This window comes from Protopterus annectens, chromosome 3.part0, assembly GCF_019279795.1.
Source record: "Protopterus annectens isolate FY-2018-M chromosome 3.part0, PAN1.0, whole genome shotgun sequence".
Taxonomy (NCBI): Eukaryota; Metazoa; Chordata; order Ceratodontiformes; family Protopteridae; genus Protopterus; species Protopterus annectens.
The window spans coordinates 778140533-778165745 of NC_056731.1; the positions used below are offsets into that span (position 1 = coordinate 778140533).

A 25213-nucleotide genomic window follows, 5' to 3' on the forward strand; every position below is an offset into this window, starting at 1 on the left:
ATCACTCATGACTACCTAAAGGTACTGCTGCTCAAAGCTAGGAATTTAAATAAAACAAACTGCACTCCCTGGAGGCACTCCTCACCCTGGAGAATGCAGATATACGTGCAGTCATGGAAACTTGGTTCACAACCATGGAAAGCACCTCGGCTATCAAAAATTACAGTGCCTTTCATACATTTCGACCCCCCCCCCCCAAGCTCAGGATAAAACAAAAAGAGAAAGTGTCTGAGTGTTCATAAAGGACAAGAGCACTGTTAGACTGGTCTAACAAAATGATTCACTTGAGCTACTCGATGCCCAGCTAACCATAGGTGTGATGCCCTATCATATCCTTGCTAGCTACAGATCCTCTAAAATGAGTCTGGAAAATCACACTTGCTACCTAAACCTACTGGAATCCCCTAACATTCAACCTAACACTATATTTATGGATGACTTCAACTACCCCTCCATAAACTGATAGACATATACAACCCATAATTCACTTGCTCTTTTTGGACTTTGTCAACACAAACAGCCTTGAACAACTAATTAGCTCATCAAGAGGTACAAATAACACATGAACATGAGGGATGCTACATCCTCCCATCTATTAACTCCTCCCTGGTAAGATCTGACCATATAATTATCTCATTTAGTATTAAAACTAACCTAGAACCTCCATCAAACTCCAAATTTGTTACTGCTAAGGTCAATTACCTCAAACTAAATGACAGCTTATTAAACTTCCAAGCCCCTCTGAACCCAAATGACATTGAGGCCTACTCTGAGTTGTACACAAAAGCACTGTACAACCACATTCATAGCTGCATAGAGGAGGCAGTACCTGTCTGAGTCAAACCTATGATTACTGGCAAAAATAAACCACCATGGTGGACCCCTAGCATAAATAGGCTATTCAACAAAAGGAAAAAAATCCTTTGCAATGCCAAGAAGAAACAGACAAAACAGTAAAAAAGACACTCACCTGTCTAAACAAGCAAATGAAAGAGCTGGTCAAATCTGCCAAAGAAAACTTTGAGGCAAATATAGCCTCCCAGGTGAAAGATAACCATACAGCCTTTTTAATTATGTCCGTAACCTCAGGGGAAATGCTCAGCAATGTGCCAAGTTAATCATGAATGGCAACACTTACACCCAGCCTGAAACTATAGCAAACCTGCTGGCCAACAAGTTCAGTTCAACCTGCCCCACATCACCTCGCACTACACATAAAGAAATACCCGCAACCATCCCCATACCAGTCATTAAGAGGGAACAGCTCCTTACTGCACTCACTAAAACTAAAAATACAGCCTCCATGGATCCCAACAGCATTCCAGGATGTTTCTTAAATAGCTTAAAATAGAGTCTACTAAGGCCACTGGAAACCCTCTTTAACCACAGCCTCTGGACAGGCTTTGTCCCAGAGGAATGGAGGATGGCAACAGTTATCCCTTTGCACAAAGGGGCAGATCAACTGATCTAGAGAACTACAGATCCATAAGCTAGAGAACTACAGATCCATAAGCTTAACCAGTCTTATTTGCAAGGCCATGGGGAGAATTATCATGAACCTGATCAGTAATGACAGAAGAACTCCCTAAACACTGGACCAGACCCAGTTTGGCTTTGTCAAAAGGGAGGTCTTGCCTGCTCAGTCTGGTGGATTTCTTTGAGAACATCACCAGGCCATGGATGAGGGTTAAACAGTACACACCACTTATCTGGACCTGGCCAAAGCTTTTGACACAATTCCCCATTCAGGGATCATAGATAAACTTACTGAGTTAGGTATAAACACCTACATCATCAGATGGATAAGCAAACTGTCTCTCTGACAGAACACATGTTGTCCAGATAGGTGAGTCCACCTCGGAAAAGAAATATGTCACTAATGGTGCTCCCCAGGGCTCAGATTTGGGACCCCTCCTGTTTGGTATATACTTCTCTGAAGTGAAGGCCAATGTTAGGAGCCTCTGACTCACCAAGTTTGCTGATGACTGTAATCTGGAAGCAATCACTGAATCCCCAAACTATGCTGACATCCTACAAATAGGTCTGAATATTACAAATGACTGGTGCCAAAACCATGTTCTGAGACTAAATGCTAAAAAAATGCATAACTATACTCTTTGGTTAATAAGATATCCCTGAAAATTATAAAACTGATAGCATGTTCCTAAATATAGACCCAGTGGTGAGGGACCTAGGAAGACATAGATAATAACCTAAATTTTGACCACCAGGTAGATACGGTAGTAAGGAAATCCTTCTGTGTGGCTCAACTTATAAGTAAACACATGGCAGCAAGATCACTGGTAGTCATAGTGCTATTCTACTCAGCCCTTATCAGGGCCATAGTCAAGTACAATGTTCCCTTCTGCATGTACCTAACCAGGCACATACAGTGATTGGATTGGCCCCAGAGGTTTCTCAATAAAAAATACAAAGCATAAGACACACGTCTTATGTAGACTGACTAAAGGCCCAATCCTTTTACCCCATCTCATATTGTTTATTGAGAGGTGACTTATGCCTGACCTAAAAGGCATTCTCTGGTCTAACCCTGATGAAAATGTTATATATTAGCAAGACAAATTATACACAGTTACAGTTTCCATGGACCTGAACCTTATTTGTGACTCTAATAGAACTTGCTGGAGAGACAGATTTATATCACAAAGGCTACATAGACTACTGAATAAACTTCCCATCTTTGTAAAACAAAGCCTGTCCCTCACTCTCTTCAAAAAGAACTTGGAAAAATGAATGGGGAACTATAAATTCATTACCGGGGTACTGCCCATTTCCCTTATGGACAGAGGCAGTCTGTAAAATGACGCAGGGCTCCAAAACTCAAAGACCCACTATCCTGATACTACCCCATTCCATATATGGGGAGTAATACTGTGATATCCTGGGTATTATTGACTTGTAAAGGCTCTTATGCCATTAGCATAGGAATCACCTATGACCTTATGTCTCTTCTAAACATGAAGTACCCTGCAGAAATGAAGGACTGTACTGGGAGAAAGCCCACAGACCTGGGGGACTACCAGAATTTTAAGTAAGACTCTGACCCTCCAACTGAGTATTAAGAGGGTACCTGCCAAAGTCTTCCAAGGAGTCTCTCCTCTTCTATGCTTCTAGAATTCAAAAATACAAAAAAGCCAATATCTGAAGGACTTGTAGCATCAGAATCTTTTTACCAGCATTAGAAAGTATTAAGACAGTAAACACTGCAAGTGGTACAATAAAACTAAAGTGGAGATGAGTTTAATTATGCAATTTAGGCATTGAGTTGTGTCAGTATGTATGCTGTCATGGATGTCTGTCCATCCCTCAGCGATAAAATTCCAAGAAAAAGACGTCAGTTGCTGTCAGGCCAAGTGGGCCTTATACTGGACTGGAAAGAAGATGCAAATGGAATGCAATAAAAAATGTTTATTATTCTGTTTGAGACTACTTTCTTTCCAGTCCAGTATCATGTTTTGGAATTGTCGTTTGTGCCTGGTTCTTGGTGTGTTGGCAAATATGCCTTATCCAAAGAATCCTCAATATTAGAAATATCGATTTATGTTAATTTAATGATAATCTTGACACTTTCATAAACTTCAGATCTCTGGCTTTAATATCTTCTTAGATAAGTTATATATACTCTCATCTTTGCTCTTCAAACATGTTTTTCCTAGTTTGTTTCTTTTAAGTGTGAGGGCTAGTCCTACAAAGCTTATTGTATGTTTTATTCTGCTTGATAACCATATATTGTAAGTGAATTAACACAAGCCCTATACACAGAAAGGACAATAGTATGTGTTGTCAACAATCTGCTTTGGTGCACTCACTTTTTAGCAGCTTCAGAAAAGAAAATAACATCGGCTTGGTAAGTTTCACTTTACCACTTCCACAGTTGCACTACTGATGGCTTTTTTTCTATGCCTGCGACTACTTTACCTCATCTCAACATTTGTAACAGAGGGCTATGAAAATATAATTTCTTTAAAGGCAGTCTTCAAAAATATTTATTTATAATCCATTTTTGTTAAAGCCTGGAAGTAGTTAAATTCTGATATAAGTAATAATCAAATAAACATCATAAGCTAGAAGTGTCTCCTTCCAGTGACAGCCCAGGTTATTATTTATTGCTTTATGTTATGCGTTATAATAACCAATGTGTTTATAGTGTTTGCATACCCACACATGAACTGTACTTATCTGCTTTCTGAAATGCATACATATTATCCTCAATACTTCATAATGCTAACGTGCACATTCTGCAATTTTGTTTTTAACTAGTGAAAAATATATATATCTTAAACTGCTGCATTTTAAAAACATAAGTCATAGAAAAAGTTCATAGGTACATAGCTCCCAAACAAACTGCAGTGAAAAAATGCACTGGTTATAAAAAAATAAATCATATGAGAAGTTTGTGCATGAAAGGATTTACATACACACCTTAAGAATAGCTTGATGAGAGCTTACTTTTGGAATTACCTGGCATTCAGAGATGTATACATAAAATTTCACAGAAAAGAAACACAATATGCTATCTTCATGCAAAGACAAAACATACACCTACATTCACACAATTTACAAATAGATGACATTTAATGGACAAAAAGAAATATGAGGAAAAAAACAGAAAATGGCAAAGGGCTAAGCTAAATCCTGCTTTTTAAGAGTATTTTACTTTCATACTCGCAACAGACAAATGAAATCGGCAACGCTGAACATTACCAAATGACTTTAATAAAACGTAAAGCTTTCAGATAAAAATCCTTCATCAGTACACTCTACTCATTAAAAATCAGAATTTAAATAATAAAACAATAATAGTCACATGATGTCATGCAGCCAATAAACTAACACTACCAATAAAACAATTTACAGAAGAATTTTATCTCAAGCACATTTGTTAGTACTTAAGAACAGGTTTTAAAGAAACCATCTTATTTATGCCTGGTGCACGATCAGCTTGCAAATGCAGAATCCATTCATATTCTCTGCATTCTAATTTATTATTTAAATCCCCACCCCTAATATTTTAGAGACCATATCCATGACTCTGAAGGTAAAAAAAATAATCATTGCATTTTTTTCTGCTGTCTTCTTAAAGAATTGTTTTTTGTACCCCTTCTCATCTTGGATCTATGTTCAACTATCTTATCCTTCAATTTCCTAGTTGATTTTCCAATACAGAAACTAGTAAACTTTTTACATGTTGCTAAGTAAATAATATTAATAGAATTATAAGTAGCTAGGGGTGGCCACGGTGGTGCAGCAGTTAGCATTGCCGCCTCACAGCTAGAGGTTCTCTGGAACAATCCTCGGCTGGGATGCCTTCTGTGTGGAGTCTGCATGTCCTCCCTGTGGTTGCGTGGGTTTCCTCCGGGTGCTTCGGTTTCCTCCCACATCCTAAAGACATGCTGTAGGTGGATTGGATACTCTAAATTGGCCCTAGGCGTGAGTGCATGTGTGTGTGTGTGTGTGTGTGTGTGTGTGTGTGTGTGTGCCTTCTGTGGAAGGTTGGGTGCCGGGCTGGCAACTCAACACCGTAAAACTCTACTGCCAATCATGAGCGGACAGGTGATCTGCTGTGGTGACCCCTAACCGGGAAAAAGCCGGAAGAAGAAGAATTACAAGTAGCTAGACAGGAACATTTGAACTGTTTACTAGTAACAGGATATACAAAAAAATCTTCAGAATGAATTAATTCACAGCTAGAACAATTATGATAGGGAACAGTTCCTACCCTAGAAGACTTAATTTGCTTCACATGGAAAATATCTTTATAACATAACTGTCTTTTTAAGCTAGTACAATACATATAAGAAACTCTAGGAGCATCACCTATATATTCCCTTAATTCAGGCAATGGGTTTAGAATACACAAATTATTTCTTATGATTTTTTTTCAATTTCATTACTACTTCTACTGTATGTAGTAATAAAATGTAAAACATCTGTATGCTCTGAAGATCTAGTAACATTATTAGAAATAGTAGCCCCAAAGTAAGGTTGTGCTTTTCCACTTCTATGATTAACTACCTCATTAAAACTAGTTATTAATAAATTATCAGTGTATCCTCTAGCTCTAAATTCCTTAGTTACTTCTTGCATTTGATTAAGGCATCTGTTATAGTCTGTATTTAACTTACAAGTTTGTAAATATTGTCCCTTTACTAATATGTGTTTCTCATGCATGCTGTTTTTAATGTAAATATTTATTCCTATGAGTGGGTTTCTTATAAACACTAATTTGTATACCTACACTATCATAAATAAGATCAACATCCAAAAAATGAATCCTATTTTTAGAAGACACCATTTTAAATTTAAAAAAATCAGTAGTAGTGTTAAGAAAATTAACAAAACTAAATAATTCAATCTCATCACCTGTCCAAATAAGAAAATATCATCAACAAACCTTTTCAAAAAGAGAAATGTTTGACTTGTATATATCAGGACTATTATATGCATATAAATGTTCCCACCTATTTAATGTGTTAAATGTTGTCCCTGGTGAACTATGTATTTTGAAAATGCCACTCTTTAAAAATATGTATCCTGAACTGTTTAGGAATAGATATTTACATAAAAATAGCATGCATGCGAAACACGTGTTCAAAGGAATAGTAAAGGGACAATATCGACTAACTAGTAAGTTAAACACCATCTATAACAGATGCTTTAATCAAATGGATGAAGTAAGTGAGGAATTTAGAGCTAGAGGATATGCTGATAATTTATTAATAACCAGTTTTAATGAGGTAGTTAATGATATAAGTGGAAAAGCACAACCTTACTTTTGAGCTACTATTTCTAATAATGTTACTAGATCTTCAGAACATACAGATGTTTTATGTTTTACTACTACATATAGTAAATATAGTAATGAAATTGAAAAAAAAATCTAAGAAATAATTGGTGTATTCTAAAATTATTGGCTGAATTAAGGGAATATATAGGGGATGCTCCTAGGTTTTCTTATAAGAGCTATACTAGCTTAAAAAGATGGTTATTTTATAAAGATATGTTCCATGTGAAGTGAACTAATAAGTCTTTTAGGGTAGGAACTGTTCCCTGTCATAATTGTTCTAGCTATGAATGAATTAATTCTGACGATTTTTTTTTTGTACACCCTGCTACTGGTAAACAGCTCAAATGTTCCTGTCTAGCTACCTGTAACTCTATTAATATTATTTACTTAGCAACACATAAAAAGGGTACCAGTTTCTATATTGGAAAATCAACTAGGAAATTGAAGGGTAGGATAGTTGAACAGAGGTCCAAGATGAAAAGGGGTACAATAACCAATTCTTTAACACAACATAAGAAAAAAATGCAATGATCATTTTTTTTATCGTCATGGATATGGTCTCTAAAAATATTAGGTGCGGGGATTTAAATAATAAATTAGAATGCAGAGAATATGAATGGATTCTGTGTTTGCAAGCTGTTGATGCACCAGGTATAAATAAGATGGTTTCATTAAAACCGGTTCTTAAGTACAAACAAATGTGCTTGAGATAAAATTCTTCTGTTAATTGTTTTATTAGTACTGTTAGCTTACTGGCTGTATGGTATAATGTGATTATTAATGTTTTATTATTTAAATTCTGATTTTTAATATGTAGAGTGTACTGATGAAGGATTTTTATCTGAAAGCTTTATGTTTTATTAAAGTCATTTGATAACAGCATTGCAGAGTTCGTTTGGTCTGTTGTATTGTTTTTTATAGTCCTCTGCTTTACCACGCACTTTCGCATTTGTTGGCTGTGTTACTTTCACACTCAGCAACATAATAACTAAAATGTTCATTTTAGACTAATTTCATACTTTCAATAAAATACAAAAAATAACAACAAACTCTTTTAAACCAAGCTGCTCAAAGTGTGCAGCTTGTAAAACGTAGCATAAGAAGTACACCGGTGCCACATTACAACATACTTTCCTAAGCATATATCTTTCTCAAGAGACATTAGTTTAAAATTTCTTCAAGATATATATTTACCTGCATCTTCTTTGCTGTGCTCCCGGCTTCTTTGAGAGCTAAGTAAATGTGTTTCAGAGTCTAACCTACCAGATTTTATAATATGCCCATTTAAATGCTTTTTAGTATTTCGGTTTAAAGTATCAGAAGCTGATGTCCTCCCTCTGAGACTTTTATTCTGTGAATTTTTGTGAAGTCTATCTAAAGACTTCGATCTCCTGGGATTAGTTCTACTACACATTACTGGAGAAGATCGCTGAAGTGACATCAGTTCTGTAGAAGACTGGCTCATAGTATCAATTGTCATTTTATCCCTTTCTCCTTTGAGTTTAAGTGCATGAGGAAAAGAATCCTGTCTTTGCTCCAATTTTTCAGATGCCTTGTTACTCAAGTTACAGAAAACTTTGGGGGAGTCATTTTTACTGTCCACAGCTGCCTCTTCTGCAATGGATTCCTCTGAGCTGGAGCCTAGATGCATTGGATTCTGCAAAGCTTCCATGTATGACTTTCTAAACAAACGTCTTGTTTCAAAATATGCAGATTCCCTGGTTTGCTTTTTCCTCATGAAGGGGCTACCCATATTAGCAGTCAGGCTCAATGTTTTTGTGCTACATTTCGTTTTAGTCTTTGGTGATGGTGTTGATGCTAGAGTACCTTTGGGTTTTTCTAATAGAGCATCACTGGGTTTTAAAAGTACTCCTTCAAGTTTTTCAGGAATTCTCTGAGGTTCAGTGACATCACAGTGGCCTTCTTGTCTGTCTATTGTTTCAGCGGGTACTTGCCTGACTCGATTATCAGAGGACTGAGTTGTGGGTACTAATTTCTCACCTTCACAGTTTCCTTGGTTATCTCCAGCTGCTGCTGCAGTAGAAATTACAGTTGATACAGTATCATCTGATGACGTACTCTCTTGGGAATGATTGCTTTCCATAGTCTGTGTCATGTTTGTATCATCAGTTCTACTGCTGAGCCCCAAATGGTGATTAAAAGGGTGACTGGAATAATTATTCAGTATTGTTTCAGTCACAGGGACAAAGATTGGATTTACAATGTTCTTCCAAGGGGTTCTGTACACAACACTGCCGGTGGTTAGTAAACAATTATGTAGTAGTGGACCTTGTCTCTCAAGATTGACACCTGCCAAAAACTCCTCTGTGAAGATATTTCCATACATGTTTTCTGGAACAGCAATCTCTTCGATTCCATAGCCGCATCTGGAAAGGAATTTCAGAACCAGTTTTGTTGACTGCTTCCCCAATGGCAGTATCTGAATGTAGAAATCTCCAGGTTTGAGGCGAACTCTGTGGAGGGATGTTAACTGTACCACCACTTTTTCATGAATACACAATGGCCAGCCTTCATGGTAGAAAATAAAGCCAGTATAGCGAGCCTGCAACAATAAAATTCAGAGAATGTCAATATTAGATACTCATAGTAATGTTACAGAATAAAGTCGCCAAGATTGGTGTTATGTATTACTGTTTTCACATTCCTTCCTGAGAGCACACCAGTTATTCGTAGCTCTTTCTCAGATCTGCAGTGCCTTTACTGCAACCTCCCTGTCCTTACCCCAACTACCACCCAGCCCCTAAATCAGGCTCTTTCTCAGATCTACAGTGCCTTTACTGCAACCTCCCTGTCCTTACCCCAGCTACCACCCAGCCCCTAAATCAGGCTCCAGTACATTACCTTTAAGTGAAAAGATGCATGATTGTGTTCCCTCCCTAAAGTTCACTATTTTAAAATAATGTCCTATTTTTTTCGAAATGAAATGCAAAACAACACATTGCTTGCATTTATCCATGTTTTGAGATTCTTTAGTACAACACATCTCAACTGACCAGAATATCCATATTTTGCCTCATATTTGGGGTCTGCTCTTACTAAAATGCATGGTTTTCTGGTAAATCATTTAAAATAGAAGTCCCTAATTAATGTCAGACATTTTGAGTTTCAGAATTCAAACCATTCTGATCCTTCAGAAATTGAATGCTAATTCAAAACTTGTTATTCTATAACTAGGTTTATAAAGACAATATTTAAAAGAAGCCCCTTATTTTGGACTTTGTTCCCCCATTATTTTTTATATTTGTCCAGAATTCTTCAACAATGAAGTTTTGACGTATGCATGGCACAACATAATACATAAAAAATCAAATACTTCGGTACAAAAGTAGTCAATACATTGGTTATGATGGTTGATTTATAGATGAAATGGAGAATTTAACATTTTCTCTTATGTACTAGTAGTAATATACAAAAGGCACACATTTTAGTCTGTAATGAAAAAAAAATCTTTACTACTAATGTCTCATATTGTAGGTATCCAGTCATAAATCGTTTTAGTCTGATAAGACGTAATCCAGACAGAACTCCTTTTAGTCTATTACAAAAAAACTTTACATATTGAAAACAAATGAATAAGAGATATCGATTGCCAAATTTTGGAGACATTAATAGCTACATTTACTCTAAACAATATGATGTGCAAACAAGTTCCAGCAGTGGCAAGAAAAGGTTTTCAAAAAACGTAAATGTAACATACTCAAGTACCCATTAGAAATGGAGATTCACAAATTAGTGACGAATGCAGAAACATTTTTCTTCTACTTAACATGAAAAATAACTGATGTTAATGTTTGGGCTTAAGTAAACATGGCTGCAATATACAGAGAGGCATGCAAAGTCAGACATTGCAGTGAATTGTTTTTGTTCTTTGAAACATGCAAGAAGTTCGTAGCTGCTATCAGTCCCAGTTCTTCTTTCCTATTTCACTATGTTTATAACCAAATGATAAAACTAAGCACCCAGGATAAGAGACTCAAACACTTAGCATGCAGGATGGTAACCTAATAAGTAACTCTTACTTGATTATTTACCATTTCGTTCAGAGCTTCAGAAACAGAAAAAAATAATAACACAAAGCAGTGTACAGTTAGCAGCTTAAAAAAGACAAAATAAGCAAACTAGTAAAACAATTTTAAATTCTGCCAGTGACACCATAATTACCTTTACAAAAACATATTTGTGCTCCTGCTCTGCAGAACCACACCAAACAGATCTTGTAAAGTTCATGTTACAACTAGAGATACAAGATTAACGTTAGATAAGCAGAACAGCTACTGAAAGTATGAATACCCTGTCACTTATAGCTAAAACCCAAAATAAGACAGGGGTTATGCTAAGATTTACAAATAAACAGTACATCTACTGAACTTATGAATACTGTGCCACTTATGGCTAAAACATAAAACAAGATGGGTTATGCTAATATTTACTTAACACAATTATGGCTTGGTTGTTGGTGGGGAGTACATACTGGCCATTGTAAATCGCAACATATCCAACAACTCTAATGTGATTTACTGCTATTATGGAGTAACTAATCATACAAAATGGAATACATTTTAAAGGCTTACTGTGTTGTTTATTTACTGTTTACTTCATTCTTACTCTTTGAATATTTATTGCTGTGTAAAACAATACAGTGTTTTTAACTATTTATTTATTGCTTTTGTTTAATGGGAAAGTGTGAGTGGGCAAAAGTTCCATTTTCAGCGGAGGCCTGAGGAGAAATGGTCCATTTTACTGAATGAGCAGAGTGTAGTTATACAACATTTATGTAATAAATGTACATGCATACATATGTTCATAGACCAGTAAAGGTATGACACTTAAAAAATAATAAATGTTCATACATAGAATAGCAGTGTCTATATCAGAACAGCGAACACTAAAAATAGAGAACGCTATTCTGTCGAACTATAAAGTTCGAAAGCCAAAAATGTCGGTCACAAAAAATATATATATATGTGTGTGTGTGTGTGTGTGTGTGTGTGTGTGTGTGTATATATATATATATATATACACACACACAAACAAAATAAAAGTGGGAGGCTTCGCCCTCCACACCCCCCAACTTAAATATACCCATTCCGAGATCGCACCACAGTGGAGAAAATAGAGAAGTACCCAAGAACGGCCCAGCGATTTTTTTCCCTGGGAAAAGAATTGCTGTTCTGTGACTTCAACATTCTCAGCTTTCGAACTTTACAGTTCGGCAGAAGAGCGTTCGCTATTTTCAGCATTCGTTCTTCTGACAGGGAACCGAATAGTAAATGAACATGCATAGAATTGTAATGATATGACAGTTAAGGAAAACATGTCAGTTAAAATGAAGAATACAGTGAAATATTACCTAATATCAAGTTTACAATAGTCTAGTTAAATGGAATCAGGTAAGAGACAGCAAAGTAATTACCGGATAAAGATGGTTACAAATTATAAAGGGGTTTTGAGAAGGTCAGGTAAAAGGGAGATAGAGAAAGTAGTGAGGAAGGATAGATGACAGATACCCATATTGTAAAGAAGTAGATGTATTATAGCCAGTTGCATAAGAGTGTTGACAGTAAGAGTTTGGAGATTATCCAGAACATAGAGCTGTATTTAACTATTTAATATTTTTTAACTATTGAAGTAAAGTGAAGTCTGAATTATTGTAGAAGACTGGTAATGCAAGGTTACAATGGTCATATGTAGCTGTACATTTTTTAAGTATGAGGTAGACTTGTAGTATTTTATTCAAATCAATGCAGTAATAAGTATGCAACAGGAAATAATATCTATCTATATATTTACGGTTTAATATCAAAAGGGCGATAGGACTATGCTTGAATTGGGAACACTGAACGCCCTAGTTCGACATTTGAAAAAAAAAAAACAAAGAAAAAAGTTGAACACACAACAGCAAATGCACACTACCATTCACTGTTGTGGATTCAATATTTTGAATGCAGATTGCATTATAGTGGGGATCAGGAAATGTACCTTTTCCCTCACTGTAGTGCGATCTCAGAGTTTGTATATAAAAGTAGCAGGGGGTGTGGGGGGTTCAGGGGGCTTGGCCCCCCCTATAAAAACATTCGTTTTTAATTACCAGAAGTGTGGTATTTTTGGTAAAGTCAACATTCTTGAGATGTCGACTTTTCTGAAGTACCTCATGTTCGGAGATTTGATTTCTAACATTTCGCTTCGGAAATCTGAGCACTCGCACATTGCAGGCGTGAGATTTTGATAGTAAGCATATATATATATCTATATATATATATATATATATATAGATATATACATATATACACATATACACACACACACACACACACACACACACACACACACACACACACACACACACACACACACACACACATATATATATATCTATGACTACTGCTGTGCAACTAGTCACCAAACCACAGATGTTTTAAAAGGACTTTTGAAGTGGGTACAACCTATAAGGCCATCTTTCACCCTGTAAAAAGACTTTATTCCCCCTGTTTGTAGTGGCCAAACAGCTATGGCTCATGCAATTATACCCTACACCAAGTTTAAAGGGTGCAGTGACTGCAGCAATCACAGGTTCCTGACACCCATCTGAACATTGTGATCTTTTTGTAATATAAGGCAGCATTCCATCAAGATGGCTAACAGTAAGTCCAGAACTGCTGCTGTAAGTATTTTCCTTCTGACGATACTGTTGATGACCAGGGTCCAAAAAAATTACCCCTTGGTTAGATAGCTGGTGGAATAGGAAGGTACTCAGGAAAATGACACCTAACTCTCCATTCTGGTGGGGGCGGGGTACTATGAAGCCACTACAGGGCTGATCTTGGAGGGTAAGTTGGGAGGTAATAGACTATACAGTTTTACACAGGCTGAGGCTTGATAGTATACTGCTCCAGTTTGTACAGAACAATTCCTGCAGCCACCTTCACTCTGGATCCCCTGGGGACTCGATAAAAGCCCTCTCATTAACATGGCTACCATTAATATTTCCTGTCCCTTCTGGACAATGATGTCACTAGCTTCATTAAAGAGCAGACAATGGACAGCACATAGCAGCAGCGGATGAATGAGCACAGGCTCTCCAGTATTGGAACCGGATTATTTTAGATACCCTGGGATGTAACTATGTAAGCATACAGATTTCAGAAACATAGCCACACTGAATGAAAGGGGCATAAAAAAGAAAAATAATGGACCAGCTTCTGATACTTTACACTAAAACTGTTTCACTATATGTAAGAACAGAATGTAAACTGTAAAACAAAAACATCACACAAAAGGTATCCATGCTTTGCTAGTCTTCTAAAGGAGGCAAATGTTCTAGGCTTTCTTACTCTACAGCTACAAAACAAAGAAGAAATAAAAAAAATAAAGAAATTACACATTTTCGTGCTAATGTTCTGCTCTTTGAGTTTTCCCTTCCATTCTTCTGAGCTACAGATTCAGTAACTACCTACACAACTTGAATACTTAAAAGGACAAGCTAATAAGACAGATCCTGAGAAAGTCATTATTAGATAATTAGGAGAAAGCAAAAAAGCAGAAGTTAGAAAGCTGTTCTTGACAGGACCCTTAAAGGACGGGCTGACAGAAATTGATGCTCCTGCAGTACAGATCCAAATTATATCGCTTTGTTAAAGTGTGCACAAAGAATGATGTACTTGTGGCAAAGACACCTAAAACCAATGCACAGAATCCTAAAATATGTACTATAAGCAGCCTCACCTATGACTCATTGGAGGTAGTGACGGCTACCTTCTCAACCTGACATCTGCTTTTGATAGCAGTGAACCAAGCAGAAGGACTCATGCTGCACCTCCTTCCCATGTAGATCAGTGGGAATGCAACTAGATGATCACCAGCTCACTGAATTATACCTTATCAATCTTATGTTTCACTGTGAATGTCTCCACTTGTTTAATGGAACACCAAGAGTGATTTGGATGAGACATTAAACCAAGGTCCCCACTTCTTGAATTGGTGGTAGCTCAAATGTGGATGTAAAAGATCCCACTGCACTTTTGAAAAGGGGAAGTTCCCAGATGTCCTATACAAATTTCCACTAGTAGTTTTAAGAACCACCTCAGATATCCCTAAAACAGTTAGCCTGGTAGGACTAACCTCTTCAACAAAGGATAAGTAACATTAAATAAAAAAATCATCTATCAGTCCACAACATGTTCATAATCTTTATGGATTGTTCTATTTTCTCATCAGTCGCATCTCAATGGAGTTACTGAATATAAGCAAGAAAAATGTGGATGCGAACGTTTCCTGTAAAAAATGTTGGTCTGGGTGTTTTGTGGTGAGTTGTTTAGTCTACCAGTTGTTATCAACTACTTAATTTGTCAAGGACTTGTGAGTAGGAGCTTTGTAAAGGAACCTACAACATTATGCTGCACTCTTCAAAGCCTGGAAAAGAGGTATACTGTATCTTCAAAAGAACCATTTATGGAAAACTTTGCATGGTTGGCAGGAGTTACAAGTGTGCTGTTGGGCAAAACAATTTCCACTGGGCAAAAGATTGTCCACACAAGGCAACAAATGAACTTAGCTGAAACAGTTTAATTACTTCCTGATTTCTGGACAGACTCTCAAAGACACACATATTTTTGTTACTGAATTATTGCAGTTTGCTGATACTGACAATAAGTGAGAAAAATAACCAGGTAAGTACTGTAATGAACTAAATGGATGATGGGTGTAACATAAGCCACAAACCAAGTTGCAGATTATTCACATTTGTGTATAGAAATCTGTACATTTTTACAGAGTAAACATTCAAGCAAAAACTGCCCAGACAAAATGGCAGACTGACTATGAAGTAGGGTTCATATGATACTCCTCTGTTTCTCAGCGTATCTTTGAGAAATGGTGACACCATAATACACATGAGGATGACAAATCACTAATGTCTAAACATCCATTAAGAACTGAGATAGATACATCAAGACATTATTACATTAATGTTGTTGGCTGGGTTTCATAGAAAACTAAGAATTCTGATCACCTCTATGTTATTCATACACAAAAATAAGGGCTAAAAAACTACCATAGAATATAAGGTTAGACTTCCTAAGATCCTCACAGATCAATAGCCTACTAAGTACATATGAAACTAAAAAAATCTTGCATTCTCTGCAGAAGCATTTTGACAGTTGGAGGCCATGAGCATGAAGTAGTCGATTGAAAGAGTCAGTTTGTGCATCTGGACTATACACTATGTACTCTGTGCAAATGACTACATAAAATATGCAGATGAAAATATTCAGATGAGGGTCATGATTCACAGGGGTCTGTTATTTCTTATATACTCTGTTGTACAATTCTGCAACACATGGAAAATAGCAGTATTTAATTAGGAAATTAGTTAATTTAACTAATTTAATTAGAAAAATGGTAAAAGTGGCCCCAGTCTGTTTAGGGCAGCTTGTATTTGTTGTAGACTTGGCAGCTACTAACTCGGCAAAGAGTTGTTATCTACATCAGAATGCTTCTGTATAGGACATGATAACAACTTCCTCTGGCATGTACTGTACAATAGACCACAGACCATATTAATATCCACTGCCAAACTGAAGAGGGTTTCATCAGCTCTGAAGTGTGAGCCCAGTTGTCATAATAAAAAATACACGTCTTTACAGCCTACTACAAATACTGTTGCTATCATATAAAGGTACAGGACATAAAAAAAAAAATCAGCAGGCTGTTATCTCACTTACTGGCAACTGAAATGGTGACAGGCTGGTAAGGGCCACAAGCTTATATACCTTAATGTACTATGTATTCAGTTAGGGCCATAATGCATTAATTTTCAGAACTGCTGTTTTGCTGTCTCAGGTATTAGGGCATTTAGCACACATCAAATGACATAACTGAGCTGCTTGAGCTACACAAATCAGTAATCAGGAGCCATAAACATGTGCAATGGTACATGCATGAGTCTTGCACATTACTGTATTCATCAATCTGCTGGTATCACCATCAGTGAGGCAATGTGGACATTATTTCTAACTTTGCTGCATCCCCAATGAGGGCTCCTTCATGGTGGATGAATGAAATTAACACTTTTCTGCACTTCTATACAAGGAATATAAGAAAAGGCTGTTTTGTGCTTATGACAGGCCAACTAAAAGGATGAATTGCTGGAATAACCTGGGCAAGGTGTTATCTTGAGCTACAGGCAACCAACAATTTGGGCTGTGGTACAGGTACTGGTATGAAGATCTAAAGTACCCTCACTTAATTGTTTGCCTGTGGGAAGCAGATTGTGCAGTGTGAGCCTCCAGAACTGTATTTATGTATGTACTTCCATAATCTTTCCTCATAATGACTGCATATCTTCACTTGTATCATGGTACTAATGTGCAACTTTACATTACAAATTAAAAAGAGATTCATCTGTACACATTGAGCTAACAAGCAGGACCAGGCCTGGCTATCAGCAAAGCATGAAGAGCATGACTTGAGGTGCATTATAATGAATTTCATTGAAATTGTATGGTATATCACACTTATGCCAACTTTCCTACTGTTTTTCCTTTCTGCAGGTCATCCAAAAGGTGTATCTATGGTTCAGGGATCTTTGAAACAGCCAGGCAACACTGAAACTGAAGGTGAAGCTGTGTCTAGTGATAGTGCTGGGATTTCCTTGCCAGAGAATGTTGAAGGCCAATCTCAGGCAGGTAGGCTAATCCATGAAGGGCAGAGACCTCCACACATGCTGTTACTCTAAGAATATGGAGGGACCTGCCATGGATCTGCCACAGATCCAGAAGATGGTTGAGTTTCCAATGGGGTTCATTGGTTGCTAGGGAGTAACTAGAGATGCAATCCAGGAGATCACTGAGCAACCTAGTCCAATTTTCCAACTGTCTCAAATTACCAGTTGTCTGAGTGACTTTCTCTGAGTCACACAACTGGCAAGTGTGGGCTAAAGGTATCAAATCCTGGACTACAAAATGCTCAGTGCTTCATAGACTTAATCCTTTGCAGTAAATGCCAGACTAAATTTTTTATATAGCTTCCACAAGATGAACTCTCAGCCTTCTGACATTCCCACTTCACAGGTAAATACATTACTTGTGTAGGATGTGGCCAAAGACTCAGTTATATGAAGTGCTTCTCGGAGTCAAATTTGTATTGAAGCTAGTTCCCCAAAGGAGTGTTCCCTTCAATTCCAAATTTTGGAGCCAAAAAACCCCCAAAAAAACACATCAAAGCTCAAAATTTAAGTCCAAAAATAGCTCTTCTGCAATGAAACTGTAGTAAGATGCTATAAATGCACAAATCTAACAAGTAGATCACTGCAGTTAAACCACCACACACTGACTACTTCAGTAATTCAGTCGTGACTACAAAAGCACTTCTGGTATAGATTTATGAAGCTGTGACATACTTGTGTCTTCATATCGCACTGCACCTACTGCACCTACCCTGTTAGTCATGCTCCCCAACAGCTTGCACCTGGAACAGCTGCCCCATTCACCCTGCCCTAGTTATGGCTCTGCATGGTGTGAAATGATGATCTGATCAACCAGCAAGTTCCTCCAATTAGGCCATCAGAGACTGACCACACCACTGGAACCAGCAACACATCAATCATATGGCAGTGGATCTGTGTAAGCTGACCTTTGTGCCAGGCTGGCAGTTCTCCTACAACTGTACCACACCTTATCCCCTGTCTGGTGTCACTCCCTTCCTAGCGTGTCATCTTGACATACCTTTTGTGCAGTCAAACCCAACTCATCACTGTTTGTGCACTCACTATATGTATATGTTGCTCCTTGTTGTCCCTACCTTACATGTGCACAACCATCGTTGTTAGACTGTACTGGTTTCTGTACTGGTTTCTCCTCCAAGGCCTCCTTTCCCTCCTCCAAATCCAGTTTTCCCTTTGCTTACATATCACAGCCCTCATCCTTCCTCTCTTTGTATAAAAATGACCTATATACCCCCCAAATCTTTATATAATAAGAACAGCTCTGTCACTCCCACCTTACAATCTACCCTATGTGCTCTTCATTTGTTGTCCTTTGCTTCCTGGCTGCTCCTTTTCCTGCTATCCTCTAAACCCCTTTTCCAGCTCTGTAAGTTATTGATCTGTTGGGCAAATGTTTGCCATCCCCAAAGAAAAATATACTGAAATTCAGTGGCACCATGGGTGCATACCATGCTATTTCATGAGCTACTAGAAGCAGTTTCCCTTTTGCCCCAGCCCTAGCTGTGCATAATCATCTACATGCAGAGAAGGGTGTGCAACTTGCCATCTTCAGAGGAAATTCCCTCACTTTTACAAAGGGGCACTCCCTCTAAGCAGCCCTGCCCCTCTGTCAGAGCACAAATAGTGGTCTTCCTCATCTCCACCCGAGAGCTCATACCAACCAGTGTACCCCTGAGTGTATGTGAACCCTCCCCACCCCCTCAGGAGAAGCAAGCGGGCCATGTCTCTTCATTCCTCTCCCTACATGTCTAGCTCCTCTAGTACTGGGGCTTCTAAGTGAACCCAACAGTAAGAGTGTGAACCCTCTGCACTACAAATGCAGGCTAGCAGTTCTCACTACTCTGGTGCAGTAGGTATTGTGAGAGTCACAGTACACAATAAGAGATGCCATCTTTGAAACTGCGAGACATGTTTCTCTGTTCTACTAACTCACAAGAGAAGGACTAGACAAGCAGTGCAGAAACATTACTGGCCAGTATTTCACATGCCATCAGTGTATCCCAAATCGATTATACAGCTCTGATGCATTTGACACCACTTTCTACCCATGCCCAGCTCAGGTGCGCAGAGAATTTGTAAGAATATTGTTCAGTGACTCATGGGGCAATATGGAGCCACACTCCCAAATGACACCACATAATCCTATGAGCTCTGAAGATAATGCTGTAAGAAAGGAAAACACAATGCAGAAAAATCAATAAATAACTGTTCAGTCAGCCATTAAGGCTTGTGGTGCATTCTTAACAGATGGGAGGGAGGCAAGGGGATCAAGTTTCTTTGTGGTAAACTTCTTTCATCATGCTTGCTTTTTAAAATAATTACTTAGTAACCTATAGAAGAGCCAAACCAAAAAAAAAAAAAAAACTTGCTGGAATTATGCATAGACAATAAATACTTACCTAAAGCTAAATCAATTGTTTCCTTACATTCTGAAACATCAGACTCAAGGGGCTACATTTAGCATTTCTTCAGAAGTCCTAGTTATCTTTTGTCTGGGAACCCAATATTTTTGATGGACTGCTTTTCCCACAAATCTGTTTATCAGTAAGAAATATTTAACAAATGATAAAATACCTTAGAGAATTCCAAATGCCTAGTGTGTGTGCATTGTAGGGGGGGAGCGGGATACAGAAGAAAAAAGCCAAAATTGTTATGACACAGCTTTTTTTTCTCAAAAGGAAAAAATACACTTTAAGCAAACAGGAATGAACAAAGGCAACAATAAGGTATTGTGGTCTAGTGGGTATCTGAAAATCAGAAAAACAAAATGCTTGGCTGACAGTGCTATTGTGAGTGTGGCCAATGTCCATGGGTCAACTAACACGGTTCACCCTTTCATCAAAGGGTCATCCTTTGCTTGAGCTGAGACATTTTTCTTGCTCTCTCTCTCTCTCTCTCTCACACACACACACACACACACACACACACACACACACATACGCATGCACACACACACTCATGCATGCATACATACAATACAAGCTTCATCTGCACTTCCGCACTTAACTGAGTATAAAAAAGTAGTTTTCACTTTTTCACTTCTACTTCACGGTTCATTTAAGCAGGTTTAACACATGCAAAGGGGGCTGATGTTCTTTGAAGTATTTTGACACTTTCAGCAGATATTTGCATCACTTTCATTATAATCATACTGTAGTACTACATGTCACCACTAGGCGGTAGGCAAACAACAGGATAGATTGTATGCAATCCAGTAGAATACATCAAAATGCACTACCCCATGTCCCTTCTGAATTCCTAGCACAAAAGGATATACATCTTTGCCACTGTGAGTCTCTTTTCTACTAGCTCATACAAGAGAAGGACTGGATCAGCAGTGTAGAAACATTACTGCTCAGTATTTCAGAAGTCAGCAGTATGTCCCAAATCCCTCATAAAGCTCTGTAGTCCTGAACATAGATTACTTGGTAAACGGTGGCATTACTTTTCTTAAAAAAGATAACTTTACAATAAAACAGTCACTCTTTAGTACCAGGTTTATAAAAGAGTGGTATTTGCACTGGAGATGCAGCGTTATTTAGTTTTGAAAGGCATTAAAGGTAAAACTACAAGGGTAAAATTAATGACTGAATTAAAAACTTAATAAAGAATGAAAGAAAATAGAACAGAAATACAAAACAGTAAAATGCTGCTAGTATGCTAATGATGCCATCTCTGAGAAAATCATGACAAAGCAGACAAACGAGGCAGTATTTGCACAGGCAGCAATAAATGCACATTTATTCATTTCAAAATTTAAATAAATTGGTAACCCAGTAGTCGGACTGATCTTCAAGAAATCTTTTCAAACCATGACCATACAGCAAAATAAGCACATTTACAATATTTTTAGCTTCCCCAGCCCCTTCCCCCTGAAAAGCAGAGCACTGTCAATGACTGCTAGCAAAGAGCCACAATTAGTTCGTACTAAATGATTTCACAGCACATGCAAAGCACAGGTGCACACAAACTTGCAGGTGTACGGCAACCTGTGAAAGGCTTGGGTAATACATATTGAACAGAGGTGCAACACAGTGAGGAATCTAGGCAAGAAGTACAGAGAAACATTACAAATGAAAGTGGACAAGCAGGTACATCGTAAGTATGGTTTTATTTGTGAAAGAAATACTTTTTTTTTATTTTGTTTTGATTTACCTAAACAGCTGATTTGACTAAGTAGAGAATGATCTCCCAGACAGAAGGGTCTGATAAAGGGCAGGCATTAGCATCCAAGGATTTATGTTGTGGAATGTATAAGGCAAAGAAGGAAACAGTAACATCTGACTGATTTTGAATTTACAACTACTAGCTGGTGTTGAGCAGTAGAAATTGTTAAGAAGTTTATACATGAGATTAGACTGTGGGTAATGATGGCAAACAGTCCTGTCACTGACATAAGTACAGTGGTGTTCTTGTCTGGCTGAACTGACTGCAAACCTACAGATTGCATTAAAGAGTATCTGATGTCAAACCTGTGCTTGGAGAAGCAGCAATAAGTAAAATAAGGAGTTTCACATTAGAAATAGAACATGAGAGCATGGAACAACAATGATAAAACCATGTAATCATGACTGAAATGATGGTTACATTTGAAAGAATCATTAAAAGTCATCTGAAATCTGGAAAGAATGGAATTTGAAAATCTATTATCTGGCAAGCCATGCTAAATGGAAGAAACTGTGATTTCTAATTTTGTGATTGGCAAGTGGATAGGGCCATACCTCTAAAGCTCTTACAGTACAAAATCTGGACAAAGCCATAAATAATGGGGGGATAATGTACCAAAAATATGGACACTTTTTAAATATTGCTCTTACAAACTTAAAAGGTTAATAGAATAATAGGTTTTGCATTAGCATGAATCTTCTGAAGGGTATGAAGTCTAAAACTCAAATGTCTGTCATTATTTTCTGACTTCAATCTTCAATGATTTGCCAATGATTTGCCAGAAAACCACAATTTTATGAGAAACAGACCAAAAATATGAGGCAAAAATCTGGACATTCTGGGAAAATCTGTACAGCTGAGAAGCACAGTAAGGCCCACTGGCACAGTTGTTTTCAAGGACACCTCGTGATCTTTGCTTTGGTTCTTCAAAAATCACACAGCAAACAAGTGTAGCTTAAGGGATTAGAACCAAGTTCTACAGAAAGTAGGTAATTTAGAGTTTGTTGCATTAAGAATGTTGTTACCTCAGAGGACATCTTGTTTTAGCCGGCATCCGTTCTCTCTCATTTCCCAGTCTGTCTAATGCAACATCTTTTCTAATATAAGTCATCATATTGTCAGGTGATCCATCATACAGCAGATATCGCCATGTGACATAACAGTAATCAATACTGAGTCTGGAGATCGTGCAGTATTTACCCACGAATCCTGCAGATAGCGACATTATCCACATACTGCCTGAGTGGTCTAATGGAAGCACATATGGAGATGGGGATATATTGCACCACCTACACAGCAGGCATTTATTACTGCTACTACACCCTGCTGTTTAACTTTATTAAGAGTTGGTTAGGGATAATCAGGTATGTTTTATGGACTAATGCTTTTTTTTAAATACTCTTGTGTTCTGCATGAGGTCCATACTTTTAAACTCTTGGAGTAAGAAATCTGGACAAAGGCCCAAAATAAGGACAATTTTTAAATATTGCTCTTACAAACTTAGAACATTGATAGAATAACAGGTCTTGCATTAGCATGAATTTTCTGAAAGCTATGACGTCTGAAACTCAAATGTCTGTCATTATTTTCTAACTTCAGTCTTTAATATTTTTCCACTAATTTGGCAGAAAACCACAATTTTTATGAAAAACAGACCAACAACATGAGTCAAAAATCTGGACATTCTGCGAAAATCTGTACAGATGAGAGGTATGATGTGGTCTGTCCATCATTTAGTCATTATGTTTCTTTGTTTTATTAGTATGTTTGCTTATTTATTTTCCATATAAGTTTTTTGACATTTTTTGTTTTAATATAAATTGAGTAACTGTTTTAAAATACAAATATGGATATGATCTACATATTCAACCAGTCAGAACTTTCTTATAGGTTCATAGGTAAGTACTAGGCTATCTGCCCTGGTGGGCCATTTAAAGCCTAGCCAGTGCTTGTGCTTGAATAAACCTATAATTTGGTTAGAGATTGACCTTACCCATCCCATGGTCAATAATTCTATATTACTCCTAATGGGAATAACGGGGATCATACCATAGATAATTTGAGGGGACCCGTGCATGAGATAAAGCATTTAACAGGTTCCTCTGTCCATTAGTAGTAGAGGGGTCAGTCCTGGGTTACATTTTCTCTTTCCCATTCATAGGTCTAAATCGAGCTTGAGTATGGAACAGGGATGAACTTTTTTATGTGGATGGGGGGGGGGGGGGTCTGTTCCAAAGCAGCAGTATCTTCTGTTAAATAATAATAATAATAATAATAATAATAATAATAATAATAATAATAATAATAATAATAATAATAAAATTATTTTAATTATCTTTGGCTATCCATTTTAATGTCAGTAGTATCAAAAGTAAGTTATTGGTTGTTGGTATACTAAAAGCAACGTTTACTTTCAGCTATCTAGAAAGTGTTTATGGGTTTATGATCAAGGTAAAGACCATATAATATTGTAGGGAAGTATCTCCTGCTCTCCACTAACAGTGATTGCAAAGTAATCTGAGTTATGAGCTGTCCATCTAACTCCTATGACTGTGATTCTCATTTTCTGTGATACTAACACATTTCAAACTGCCGGAAAGGAATATGTGAAGGAGAAACAGCTGTGTACCAGCTTGCAAAGGGTCTGTAGGTGTTTCCTGAGATCACAAGGTGGTTTACCAAAGTTACTTTTTTTCAAGACTTTATTATGTGCAGGTAAGGAAAACTCTGCAACATTATACTTGAAACAGCACTTACTTTGTAATATTTCTTGGTGGTATGCCTGAATTATGGAGTTTTACAAGGATAGAATACATTTGCTAGGTTTTATTTAAGCAAGTCAGAGTTAGCTGCAATGTCGCTATTGAAACTTAAAAGGCAACAGCTGGTTGTTATGACAAATTTTTGGGAAAACAACCATTTCTAAAAGAAGACTGTTGTGAGTGCTCTTGATTCTGTCTTGTAGCAGCCAACTGCTGGGCATTTTTTGATAAAGTCTGTGGTGTGGTTGCTGTTATGCTTGTTTCAGTGGCTATAGTTTTTCTTTGTGGAATATTCAAAGTTTTCACATAAATACATTCTGCTACTAACGGGCAAAATATCTGAGCTACAGATGAAGTTCAGTTTTAATGAAAATGAGCAGTCTGGTAGGCACAAATGACTGTTCTGAACATAAAAGTTATCATGTAGGCTGGATGTCTGGGTATTTTTCCTCAGGGGGCAGTAACACTTTGATTGCTGCCTAGTAAACCTCCTAGAGAGTACGGGAGGCACTTTGCTCCACATTTCACAAGCAGTTTATAACATGCCATTGACTTACACCTGCATTCTTGAATTTAAGGAAGACATAAGTCATTTATACACTCATTTCTCTTCCTTTTAGCAACCATAAGCTCTTGCCTGTTATTGTGTGTGTGTGTCTGCGTCTGCATGTGCGTGTGTGTGTGTGTGTGTGCGTGTGTGTGTGTGTGTGTGTGTGTGTGTGTGTGTGTGTATGT

At 37.4% G+C, this 25213-nt stretch overlaps 1 protein-coding gene across 4 annotated transcripts in view; it reads right to left on the minus strand.

Moving 5' to 3' along the window:
• PLEKHG4B (pleckstrin homology and RhoGEF domain containing G4B) overlaps positions 1 to 25213 on the minus strand; it is a 960241-nt gene that overhangs the window by 461697 nt on the left and 473331 nt on the right. For all 4 annotated transcript variants that reach the window (XM_044065125.1, XM_044065124.1, XM_044065120.1 and 1 more), the window contains exon 3: positions 8003 to 9371. In XM_044065125.1, coding sequence (XP_043921060.1) covers positions 8003 to 9371 — 1369 coding nt within the window. The remainder of the gene's footprint in view (positions 1 to 8002; positions 9372 to 25213) is intronic.